The 14,537-nt window shown below is 26.2% G+C and overlaps 1 protein-coding gene across 1 annotated transcript in view; it reads left to right on the top strand.

Annotated features, from left to right (window-relative positions):
* Positions 1 to 14,537, top strand: part of LOC112602819 (disintegrin and metalloproteinase domain-containing protein 10) — a 71,457-nt gene that overhangs the window by 42,885 nt on the left and 14,035 nt on the right. The window contains exon 4 of the mRNA XM_025351141.1: positions 9,415 to 10,038. Within this exon, the coding sequence (XP_025206926.1) occupies positions 9,415 to 10,038 (624 nt within the window). The remainder of the gene's footprint in view (positions 1 to 9,414; positions 10,039 to 14,537) is intronic.

The raw sequence follows: 14,537 nt of genomic DNA, 5'->3' as shown, positions 1-14,537 counted from the left end.
TGAATCGTTTTGCCGACGAGTCGTTTATCATGTATTGTTCTTTATAGTTAAAAATATTACATGTCCATATATATGTGAGAGTGTGTTTCATGTGGAATCGCTTAAAACCAAACGTTGTGCCCAGTATTCCATTATAACAAACACTTCTGTGTCCGTTACGTACGATGAAACTTCATAATTAATGGTTGAACTGTGGACCATGAAATAATCACTATTGTGATATTATTATTATTATTATTAACGCGTCGAGCTATTTAAACGAAATATTATTAACAGCTGCAGACGGCTATACGCGTGCTGTGTTTGTTGTTTGCTTGCATATTATGTGTATATAACTATATAACTTGTATACATGAGTGTGTGTGTGTTTGCTTATGTTAGCGAATGAATACGAGAGGGATAGAGGATATGTTTTTATCCTAGTCCGTTATTAAAATGTTTTGCATAACGTATATAGTGATATGTTTATTTATCGTATAAACGCTCCGTGTTTTATATCCCTTCTCTGTAGTATATAATATTATCTTGTCCTGGAACGGCTAATCTTTGTTTAAAATTTTCAGTTATTATAGATATAGTGCGTGAAATTTTTACTAATAATTTCTACATTTATTTATTTTTTTTGCCCTGCTAAAGCTTTGCTGATTTAATGAAATATTCTTTAAGTTTTGAAATTTATGTTTTTAGAAGTTCAATCTAATGTTTGACTTTTATAAATTCCATTCTTTGAAAACAGATTATATTTTTTGTTACAGCCATTGAAATAGTAATGTTATTTGATTTTAATTAACTTAAGTAATTTTAGATAATATTTTAAATTAATTTAAAGATTTCATTCTGCTAATTTGAATAGCCATTACATCATTATTATTGTCGTTAAATCAAACATACCTATAAGCATCAAACCATGAAGTAATAAAAATATTAAAAACTATGAGTTTTGTTAACATTACTGAAATAATACAATTATATGAAAAATAAATTACATATTATTTCAAGGAATAATAGATGAACAAATAAGGTTACATATAATAGTTAAATTAATATTATAAATATATATCTATCGAATTATAACAAAAGAAAGTAGGTTAATATAATCACTCACACAATTCTATCGGAAAAAAAAATAATCTGTTCTGTAGTATAGTTTAAATTTTAAATGAGATTTGATAATTAATTAGTAATTAATCATTACATAAGTAGATATATTATATAGCTAGTATGATTTTAAGCTAAAAAACTATTTTTTGTCAATTAAATCCATTAACTCAAGTCCTACTTCGTGTGCAAATAATTATGTTTTCTTTAAGAGAGAATGGCTTAAATTTAATTTAGTATTGTAGAGTAGATTGTAGTTACATTAATGAGTCAACAAAATGTGAACTAATCTTAATGGAGTTTATAGTTTAATCGATACTTTTTTCGTTTTTTGTATAATCTCGTGTATTCAAGTAAAACCCATCAATCACAATATCGGGAGACTAATGATGTAAATCGAACATGAACCTCGGTTGGAAAAAACTTTGTTTTTAATTTGTTTAAAATATTAACAGAAAAAAACACGTAGGTTATTTAAAAATTTCATTTTTATTTATTATGTACACCCTTCAAAACATTGAGTATTTATAACAATGTCAAACTCTACATATTTCATATTATTGTTGATTAAAAAACATTGCAATTTAAAACATTTGATTTTCTTAAACTTATTAAAAATAAAGAAAACAAATAAGAGAACCCAAAATTCGTTTACTAAATAAATATATTATAATAATATTAATTTATAATTTATATTGTATTTTATAAATTGTTTATATTTTTTCATGTTAAGTCAGTCGTTGACTTATACTTTATTATGTCTTACAAATATTTTAATACACAAAAGGAATCATTATGAATAGAATAAGTATTAAGATTATACAATTAAATTGGTCGATAATTAGATATAATTTTAATTTATTTAATATCATAATATAATATATTTTTTATTTTATTGTACATAAAAAAACAGATGAATGCATATAGATTTGCATAATTTTTGGTTAACAGAATTGGACAGTTATTTGCCTTTTAAAATTTGTTGTTTATTATAAAAATAAAAGTGGTTGTACTTATTATAATTTTTGATATTGTCTTTATCGTATTTTAGTATTATTTTATGGTTTATCTATAATATTTGTATTAATATTCTGAATCAACCAAAACATAATATACTGATTTTAAAATTTTAATTATTAACTTAACAAAAATAAATTGAATCAGTGTTCTAAAAATTCAAACTTCTTAAAAAAGTACTATAGTTACTCATTATTCATTAAAAAACGATTATTTATTTTTATTATTTTTTAAACGTTCAAAAATTTTTTGAACTTTGTTTTTAAACAATAGTTATAAACCTATCTATCCCTAATAGTATTATTGGTAGGTTCTTAAATATAATTATTCATAACCCTATCAAATACAATGTAATATTAAGTTTTTATGTTCAACCGAAATTATATTGCTATGATACATTGGTTTATATGTATAACAGTTAAAAATTATGTATATTTTATGACTGAAATTCTGATGGAAAAAAAATATTCACTTTTTAAAAGATATTCATAGTATTACATTAATATATTATGACAATATTAGTTAAAAAAACATTAATACTTACATTAGGTATATACTCATATATTTGTATTATATTTATATAGTGTAGACACACACAATTATGTTATAGATATAATAACATGAAATAATACAATAATTGTATTTTTCTGGGTCCGTTTTTGACTATTAACTATTATCCGTGACATTTAATATTATATATATATATAATATATATGTATATGAATTTGAACTTTTTCTAAATTTTCTTTAAATTTTTCGAACCAGCGTAGGTACTTAAATATTACCCTATATAATAATAAAATTAATTTTAAATAATATAACCATAGTATTCATATTGTTAAAGCTCTGCGTAATGCTATATTGATTTTAGTTCTTAGTTTAGAATTGACTTTTGTTTTTTTACTCCACATAACAGAAATACGGTTTAAAACTTTTTAACTTGTTTTTTAGTTAGTTGGATTTTGTATTGCGACTCTTTCTCTTATCTTTATCCGCAAAACGCAACATATCGTAGTTCTCACATGTCGGTTTGTCAGTAGCAGCAGCAGCAGCATGCATAAAGTTTTTACTCTATTTTTAATTTAATCCTTACATACAAGATACAAACAGAAAAAATGCGTTAGCGTTTTAAAATTGATCGTTTCTCTCCCAAGTAACGCCATTGTTCGCATACTAAAAATATACTTTTTATACATACAATAAATATAGGGTAATTTAAATATCGTTTTAAATTTAATTTTAAGTCTAATACATAATCTATTAATATTTTCAGTAGGTAAATATGTGTGTATACATTTAAAAAAGGCGTTAGCATAGATAGTTTATATTTTTATATTGAACTGTTCATAATTCATATGTTATAGATACACTTAAGCCATTATTATAATAATATTCACTAAAGAATATTTGTGATTTGTTTTCGAAAAAAATAGTTTAACTTATACATAATGAATTACTAATAGAAAAAAATATACTAATATAAATTTAAATATTTAATAAAACATTCTTAAAAATATAGTAGACTGAACTATATTTCTGCTGAGGATCATTGTTCATTGTATACAATTACTTATTATTGAATTAAAATTTAACACATCCATTAAAATAACCTTCTTAAAGACAAGTACACTCGACACTTACTATTATACAATAAAGCAAGTTCCTAATTTTTTTTTTACATATTTAGTTTTTCTAAGTGATATACTATAATCTGGAGTGTTTTTGTGTTATACCTACCTGTGCGGTCATATACCTACATAGTGGACAATTTTAAATTACATTTACCGTAATGTTTTTTTGGTATTGGTAACAACGGTTTGCCTACAGATACTATACTCATATTCTGCAACTAGACTGAAGCGATTGTGCTTAATAATTACCCATATAATTTGTGGTACCTAACTAGAATAAACATGCGATATGCCCTACTGCTGTAACAGACCACATTGTCATTTACAATGATTTTATTCACCTATATAAAAGTCAATGCTTTCGCTTCATAGATTTAACGTCAAATACTTAAACATATTGATGATTTACTTAGCATATTTACTTTCTTTGTTCTCCAATAATGCAGTTATTTAAAATCTGATTTTTGGAATTTTTAAACACACCTTAAGACCAGGTTTTCAAATTCTTGAAGAATACTTTGCTGGGATACTAAACTTTTGTTTTTCATATGAGAACCTCCCCTTTTATATTGAAAATTATTTAGTAGATAACTTATCTGAAAACGTTGATGTATTTAAGTCAAAATTCGAAGAAGTAGTTTTTGAGTTATTTAATTTTGTTTACAAAAACTAATGGTCCATATGATAATGTGTTTGGAAGATATAAGAGCTATAGTAATTTATATTAATCTATTCATATTTATTATTTATATAAATGAAGTGAATATAATCAATACTAGTTTTGATATTACATTTGTTTTTATTTTTATAAAACTATTTTTAAGGATTATTATCATTAATATGTGTAAACATTAACACTTAAATATCTAACTTATTTTCAAAAAAAATAAAAAAATAGCCATTAAATAATTTACAGTAAAAAAAGAGATTATCATTAAAACATACGAGTTTGTATATTTACAGGATACTCATTAAGTAATACATAACATCTCAATAATTTGTATTTACAAATTCTAATAATCAGAATTTAAATACATTTATTATCACTTAAAAATGAGAGTAAGCATGGATGCAGAATCTAACAATACAATATACATATAAAATAAAATCGATTTGTTATTGTATTTATACATTAGTTAATAATAAATTATGTTAAATTTATATTTATTAATAAAGGGTAGTTCTAAGTATATAATTATGGGTAATTCTTGTGTAAGTATAAATTATAAGTAAAGTTTTGGTACTTGGTGGTTATTTCACAAAAACATAATTTTATTTTTTTTTTAATTTAAACTTTGTTATTTACAATTAGTTTCAACAGTTGAGTGTTAACAAGCAAGATCAAAAAATGAGTAATAATATATGAATTATTTATAAATAAGAAAAGAGAAAAAAAACAAAAAAAAATTAAATTAAAAAGCCTATATGGGTTAAAAAAAAAATAGCATCTTATCAATGATGTTTTTTTGTTGACAAGAAAGGACATATTTGATGTTGAAAGTGATGTTGGAGGTGTTGAAAAGGGATAATAGGTGGTAACGTTGGAATGAAAGGCTGGGGCAGTTGAAGACATAATAATATTAGGTGAATACTTTATTCGTCATAAATTATGTAACTTAAATATATATATTAATCATACATCTTTATTTTTTACTCGTTTTAACTTTGATTAGACACAGTTTACTGTGTATAAATTAATTCTTACAATTCCCATCTAATTATTTAATATGAGAATACAATATTATAAATAATCAGGAAGTTTTGGTTTATGTGAAGATTTACATTTTCAAAGGATAGTCTATCCCGCCAAGTGCCTATTTATTCTACAAAAATATCACTGTTAATATTACACTAAAAATATATAATATGATTTGCTGAAATTAAATGTTGAAATCGGAATTCTAAATACTTTTTCTTAAAAATATTGTCTTTAAAAAAAATTTTAAAGTTATTTCAAAACAAGTTTAATAATAAATCATCAAATATTCATAAAGATGCTATTATTTTGTCTGCCGCTCACAATGACATTAAATAAGAAAGATATTTTTAATTATATAGATAAATACCTCATGAAATTAACGTATAAAAATGAATTTGTTGATGGTTGGTTTTCCCTTAAAACATCGTATACAAAATAAATAATTCACGGAAAAAGTATTTTTTTTATTTTAATATCTGTTCTTGCATAAAATAAAATTCACCATCGATTGGATAAAAAGTGAACTAAACAATAACCTGATTACGTCGGCGAAAGCTTATGATGCGCAAAAATAAATTGGGTTACTTGAAAACATCTATTCGATTTTTATACTCAACGAAGATAATGTTATTGAAAACAGATTGAGTGTTTTCTTTATTTAACCCGTTAAATTAAATGAGATAATGGGTTTAAGATTAAACAATAAAAAAAAATTATTATTTCAGTTTTCATATTTCAACTTTAAACAAATCTTTTAGAATTTATTTGATGTTTAAGAATTACTCAAATTTATTTTCATATTACTATATTTTATGTACTAGTATATCATATAATATGCATATAATTTTTTCTTTAAAAGGTAATATTTAATAGTTATAATTTTTAATACATATTACGCGTTTTGTTAAAAGTGCGTTATACGACAATAATTTAACATTTAAATAACAACTACTTTGTTGAGTACATATTATATGCTGTTTTATTTTTTAGTTTATTTAAAATATTTTATTAACTAAACATAAACAATAAGTAACAAAAATGAGTAAAAAAAAACTTAATGTAATAGTAATATGGAGTACGTGAAGTGAAACATTCTGTATTTGAATCTCAGAATAATTACTATAGTGTTAACCTTGGTTACTGGTTAGTGACTTATTTTATAGAGGGTGGTATGAGATTTTATTAAATATCATATTTTACATTGTTTGAACGGTCCTTTTAATTAATTAACCAACAAATAATGATTTATTTTTTTTACAATACATTTTTTTACAATAATTTTCTTTTTTAATAAGCTATGTTTATTGAACCGCACGAACCATGATAAATTATTGTTTACTGATGGGTCAGTGGAGTGTACATTGTGGATAAATTATACAAATCTTATAAAGTCTGATTCAATAATATGTAAGCAATGAAACCTAATTTAAACGTACCTTGTGTAATTTTTTAGCGACGTTGTGTATTATTTCTAGTTAAAATATCAATTTCAGTCTTATATTATTTTTTTCTTCTTTTATTGATCTTATTTAAGCTCGGCAGTATGGTCATTAGCTATGCATAGGAACAGTAGGTTTTTTTTAGTGTAAAGTTAGGTTAGTAAATGTGAACACGTGTGTGTATGTGTGTGCCATGGATTCGTCACTAAGAACTCGGGTGATCTCCAATCCGAGAGCTAATGACGACGACCGATGCTTGACCTCAGAACACATTAGTGACTGAGGCTAACCATCGCGCCACACCAGGCCACTTATATTATTTTGTAAAGATGTATAATTGACAAATTTTCGAGCATGTAAAAAAGATATATGAATATTTCAAATTTATTTTCAATGATATATTGTGTAATGAAATTGATCATCGATCTTTAAACAAGTACCTACTTATAAATAAAAATTAACAATATAAATTGTTCATACATTTTATTATCTATTTTATTTATTTTTTATATTCTATTCCTATATTTTTTTAGATTATTTTAAAACTTATAACTGGAAATAATTTCGTTTATTCGTGGTTTTCAAATTAGAAATTGAATAATAAATATTTAATTTTTTATTATAGTGTATTGGAATTATTATAGTATGAAAATTATTAAAATATTTCTCTACTTTAAAAGTTTGAACAATATCTTATAGGCTATAAATATCTGATTTCATTAAAAAAAATATTTATAAAAATAATCATAAAATAGTTAGACAAGTGGATATTGCTCTGCTTCAGATTAGGTGTCAAATGAGTCAATCTAATGGATGTGTTTTATTTAATTTTTATCAAATTTTTGAGCATTTTTACTCATAAATATTTTCTATCGACCCTTATAAAAAAAAAAACTTAGAAGTTCAAATTTCTAAATAGCTTAAAAAGAGTCAGAATATTTTGAAAATTATATTCTATACACAGTAAATACAAATTATTAACATTTAATGCAGATTTTAAGTACTTACTGTTATTCATTTTTGAGTTACATAAAAAAAAAAAATCGATTTTATTAAAAATTGGTTTTGGATAAAAATTTCCGTTAAAACTTGTTCTTAATTATTTGTTTGTTTTCTCAATTATTTTAAAAAATACCAAGAAATTTTTTATTTGCCCCCCTCCCCCCAGAGCACAAACTTAATTCATTCAATTTTCTATTAGAAACCGCCCTCAAAGTTGAAACATTTTGTTAACAACTTATTAAAAAAATTTTATACAATTTAAGCACAAAAAAACACATGTCGTAAAATCAGTTCATTCATTATTCTGTTTAGAATCTAAAATACAATAATGTGACAACAATATTTTTACAATATATAATATGATGTATATAATTCTATCTAAATCTAATCTAATTATTATAATTTTTTTTTTAATTATATATATTGCTTTAGTAACTATTTTTTTTTTTTTTTTTGTTTAATCTAACTTTTATACTCTTAAAAGTACTCTTACAAGTACCCGTGTAGAACATATTTATTTAATGTCTTACTAAAATTTAGTGAACTAATAATATTTTAGGCCATTAATTCATATATGAAGGAAATTAGATAAATAATTCTTTAAATGTCTAATGATTATTTATGTAACTAGGAAATTATATTTATTTTGAAATTTGCCAAGAACAGTTTTTGGAACACATCATATTATTGATATAATATTTTAAATAAAGAAATTCTCGACTGTTGAAAACGTATTTTTTTTTTTTAAGTATATTGGGGAGTACTTAATTTAATTATTAATACATCATGAAAATTAACGTTATGATTTAAAACAACGTTACTTCATATCAAAAACTTATTCAAATAAATATCTATTAATGTTTTCGTGTAAGATTGTCACGCCATAAAAATAGAATAAAGTTACTATAGTCTAAATGGATAATTACGTATACAACACGTTATTTGTATCTTGTTTGAATCTTTTAAATTAGGCTAAATATATAATCAATGACAGCTTATAATTAAAGCGTTTACTGTAGCTTAAATGCTTGTTAGTGTTAAAGGGACAGGACGTTATTCACACACGACACGCCATTAAGTAAATGTGTTTGTTAACACGTATTCATGTGTTAGAAACCTAGCCTGTATACGATACGCGCATTAAATACACTCACATAAACCAATACCGTATATCCGATTTTTTTTTTTTTTTTTTGTTAGACCGTAATTACAGATGGATGTCAAACATAGAGGATTTTAACAAAAAAACAACACTCTGTAGTTTCCAAACGTTAAAAACAGTGTTATGTACGACAAGAATTCACTTGCGTTTTAACTAACTATATAAAGAACAACAAACTTCGATTTTTTTTTTTTTTCGATAACCGATTACGACTTCTACCCTTCTACTTACAAAAATAAAAACCTGAAACAACGCCACCGGATTGGGATGGTATGAATAATGAGCATCGTATTAAATCGAATACCTGTGTTAATAGTACGAATTATAATATTTATAATATTTCGACGGTTGAATTTTCTTTTGCAGACGAGGAGACAGTGACGGTGCGTGGTATTGTGACGTCCGACGGACTGTTTGACGGCACCATCAGTACGGCCGCCGAAGAATTCTTCGTAGAACCTTCGTCGCGGTACGGCACGCTGCCATACCATAGCGTTGCATACCGTTTGTCGGACGTGGACGGCCCAAAGGCGGCCGGCGGCGGTTGCAGATCGGAAGCACTGCGCGGACGACGGTCGACCGACATCGGGCATACCGATGCCGAGAGGCTAGTGAACCAGACTTACGACACGGAGGGTGTGATACTGGTGCGGTCACCAAACGGTACCATCGTGAACCGGAGCAGGCAGTCGGCCTCCAGCAAGACGTCCGTGCCAAAGCCCAACTGGTACGACCCGAATGACCAGCGCAAGATGATCGGGGCCGGCGACGAGGCCAGCAGTAACCTGGTGGTGGACGACAGCGGCGGTTACGATCCATTCGAGAACCGCAAGAAGGGGCTGGGTGGGTTCGTCGACAACCGGAAAACCACGTGCATGCTCTACCTGCAAGCCGACCACTTATTCTACGAGAAGTACGGCAGGGAAGAGACGTGCATCGAAGTCATGACTAGGCACGTGCAAAGGGTGAATGCCATTTACAGAAACACTGGTGAGTTACGGTGATTTTATAATACGACTTAACAATATAATATATTTCGCCCTCGGATATAATATTATGTGCGATATGATTTTCTAGAGTCCGTGAAGTTACTTATAGTGAGAACAAGAAAATCATTATGTAATTTCCGCTTTAACCATCAAACATTATAGTGTTCAATAAGTGCTTTATAGATATTATTAAAAAATAAAAATTAGCGTTTCCGGCTTTGTCAACTTATAGTCACTTATCAACGCTAAAAAACACTAAAACATCTAAATCAAAATTATTTCGATCTTTTCATTCAATAAATTTTCGATTGATAATAAACGCACCTAATTGATATTAGATACCTACGTTGCATCGCGCGTTTTATTATCATTTATCACGAACCTAGTTCGAATCTTTAACGTAGTGCCACTAGATGTTCCCTTCTCTCACGTTTCCGTGTAAACAATAAAAAATTGTGCATTTTTGTAGTCAAATATGGCGCTGCATAAGCATAACATGTAAAATGTCCATCTCCAGAAATAAATAATAATTCGTAAATATAATTATTAGTTTATACATTGTTACACATATTTATGTCTTGACGAGCTTAAACTTAAACTCTCATTGTAGTTATAATTTGATAGACCGATTTATCGATATAAAAAACTGTTATTATTGGTAATGCGCTTAATTAAAATCTTACAAGTAAGAAAATAATACAAAATTTTAAATAAATATCTTCAGCTAAATAATTTTTACTGCAAGTGACAGATTTTTATGTATATAAAATTTAAATTACACTTTTTCATTGTTATGAACATCATTTGAGCATTCCAAACGCTGCGAGTTTCCAATGAAGGCATCTATCATCAAAATTAATAATGAAACGTACCTACCAAGTTTCTCGAAATTCCACAGAATACGTATACATATGTAATTTGAATAATTACATAATATTGCCAACGTAATTAAATTTTCATAAACGAATATTGCATCGTCGTTTATAGTTTATTATATCCAAACAATCGTGACGCAAATGTTAACTCGAGTATTTAATTCGTTTGTTCATTTTCTTAATTATTGTTATCATTTGTATATAGTATATACTTGTACATTTGCATAATTTATTGATTATTCGTTGCAAATAAATTCGTTAAAACTACTAGTATGTTTCTTTTTTCTTTGATATTTACGTTTAATATGCCCTAAATTGATGATGCATACGTCATACAATAACCAAAAAAGTAGACTGGTTTAACCCGCTATTTTTTCCTTCGTATAAACAAATACGTATGCTTTTAAAGTTTTTTGAAGTTTTCCTAATGTATACACATACATTTGTTTTTATAATGATCATATAAAATTGTTATGAAGTAATTACTGATATCGATTTATAAGTACATAAATGTAAGTTTTTTGTATACATTAGTACGTTCATATCGACATGTAAATTAAAATATCACTTAATGTATAAAATATTAATGTAACTTTTCATATCAACATTTTGACATTTAATTCCCTTCTGCGGTGTTTAAAGGTAAATAAATATTGTTAATTATATTTATAATACGTATTTTAAATTTAAATTATAATTCTATGTTAAATCGTTTATGTCAAAATATTTTAAGTATATAATTAATTTACGATTTAAACTTTCAAATTAATGAAAATATATTTAATTTAAATGGGTTAATTGTGTATGATGAGACTTAATTAATAATAATTAAAATGTCCATTATTATCTATCTTAAATAACCTTTTTGATGTTTTAATAAAATAAGGTAATGCATTTTACAAATTTGGTATAAAAAAATTATCTTTGTTTCGCTTTGATTAAACATGCTGTCGACAAATCATTGATTTTTAAATTCTTAATACATATTTGACCCGTTTCATTACACTAGTACCTACTTTTAAATATCTCAAATTAAACAAATAACCTTGAATTAAAATATGGTTTGATATGAAAGCTAAGGGTACCGAATTCGAAAATATAAATGTTATTATTTTATAGAAGTTAATTTTATCAAAGTTTTTTTTATTCCATGACCTTAGAGTTTTATACCAAAAGTTAATTGAGTTATAACTATTAAAAATGTTATAATTCGATTTTTTTGATTTTAAGATCTAATACTTATAGGTCTTCCTATTCATTACTGCAAACCGTATTTCTGTAAAGTCTTTGGACTGAGATATTTAGTGAAGCGTATAAGACCGGATATACTGTATCATTTTATATTATGCATTATATTTATTTATTGTCCTCAACAAGTTACAAATATCTTTATATATTGTGAAATACTTAGGATATGTATAGGTATACAATATACATAATACGTATATAGTATGGTAGATAGGTAGCTATTATTATTATTATTTTTTAAATAAAATAAAAATACTTAATAATAACACATTATGAAGAAATATAATGCTTATTTCATGTAATACTTTATGGAATTAAAAATTATAATAAAATATGTATTTATGTTTTATATAGTCGTTTTCATTTTAGTATTTGAATTTGTATTAATAAATACTTCTACTTAAACTCATAATCATCGGATTATTTGTATTTATCTTCATGAATAAATATATTTTAATAACTTTAAAATTAACATAACTTAGTATACTCGTATATTACACGTAATATTTATTTACTATTTACAATGGTAAAATCCTTAATAATTTTATACTTTATGTATTTTGTATATTTACATTGGTTGTGATTCATAAATTTATTCGTCATGAGCTTGTTTAATGGGGCTGTTATATATTCTTAAAAAATAAACAAAAATAACTAACTTTATAAAGTTGTAATTTATAATATTCTTATAGAAAATAACTTAAGACAAGTCATCAAAATTTCTGAGAATAGTTACTTATACTTAAACCAAGAAGATTAATATTATGCAGTTCTAGACTTAACTCTCAAAGGAAATAACAGGTATTAAATCTGTTTGATATGTAAATATATACTATATATTATATATATTATATATATTATATATATACCATCACTTATATTACATATCAACATCTTAACCTTTAACCTCTCTACATTTTTGCGATTTTGGAAACTTAACCCAAACAAATTATGTCAAAATTATCTAAAAATTTAGAGCATAAACAATATATGGAGAGACTTTATACTGCGCCTCATTGATTTTTATTTATCAAGAAGCTATCTCTGTAAAATCAATATATTGTGAACAATTTTTCAAATTACCATTGATCTGGAAACTTTCTTTGCAAATTAATACTTTTAAATTATAATACTTACATTTCTTTAAACCATGACCTATGTAATACAATAATGTTTCAATTTTTAAATCTGTTACTTCAAGTTTTCATAAAAATATATTTTAATGCATATGAAAGAAAAACCATATAAATGAAAAAAAAAATGTTAGGGTATTCAAAATTTGTTTATTTACTTAACTACGAAATTTCTAACAACATTTTATTATAACTTAAAAAAATAATTGAAAAAAATCGTTTTTTTAATTCATTAAAACATGTATCCACCTTTTTTTATTATGTTTCAAAAATATATTTCTTAGCTTAGTCATTCAATTCGTTGTATCCTATTTATTGTCGCACACATGCGTGATTTTTTTTATGACTTAATAAGTCATATGAAATAAATTCAATTTCTAGTCGTATTTGTTAAAATACATACTATATCTATAGCATTACCGGCAGCTGAGTAAGATTGGTTGATGTAATAATGAAAATAATATCGTCTTGGAGAACGAGAACGTAATCAAACAAACACGTGGCAAGAGAAAGACCAACCAATCTTTGACAGGAATGAGAAGAATGATGATAATGACAAGTAGAGGAGAAGAAGGAAAAGTGTAGGAATGGGAACTGCGGGCAGAGATTGTCGCCACCGGTCTCAAAATAGTAATTCAAACTTTCTATAAAATTGCGTTTATATAGAGCATCCCTTCCGCGGGGTCACGTTTTAGTTGTTCGATTGTCCCGATCCTGTGCAATATACGTCGTAGGGTAGCTGCTTGCGGGACAAAAGTTGCCCCTGTTGGCAATGCTTGTGTGTACGAGTATACGTGAATATATAGTATATATGTGTTTGTATAGCGTGCGTGTATAAAGACGATGCTTAAGCAGTAAGGAGTAGGTGGAGATATTTTGGGGCAAAATTCACCAATATAGTGTGTGTGTGTGTGTGTGTGTGTGTGTGTGTGTATGATTGTGTGGGTGTTCTTTGATTAATGTCGTTTTCACGCCAAGCCACCGTCGACGCCGCTCGCGTGACCTAAACCTTGCTGCATTTTCCGGCGACTTCCGTTCGATAACGACGGAGACGCGCGTCGAGATTGTGTTATTTCATTAATACTACACCACCCAACACCATTTCCACCATCACCTGCGATGAAATAAACTTTTCAAACGCACACCACCGATCGGTCTCATACGCCAATATATATGTTTACCTAAAAGTAATGTATAGGTATATATGCGTACAAGTCGTATATCTTGTTTCTTACAACAAATAC

The sequence above is a fragment of the Melanaphis sacchari genome, unplaced genomic scaffold (assembly GCF_002803265.2).
Source record: "Melanaphis sacchari strain LSU unplaced genomic scaffold, SCAv2.0 Contig91_pilon_pilon, whole genome shotgun sequence".
Taxonomy (NCBI): domain Eukaryota; kingdom Metazoa; phylum Arthropoda; class Insecta; order Hemiptera; family Aphididae; genus Melanaphis; species Melanaphis sacchari.
The sequence above is the reverse complement of the archived record's forward strand: the minus strand, read 5'-3'. Positions and strand labels throughout refer to the sequence as shown.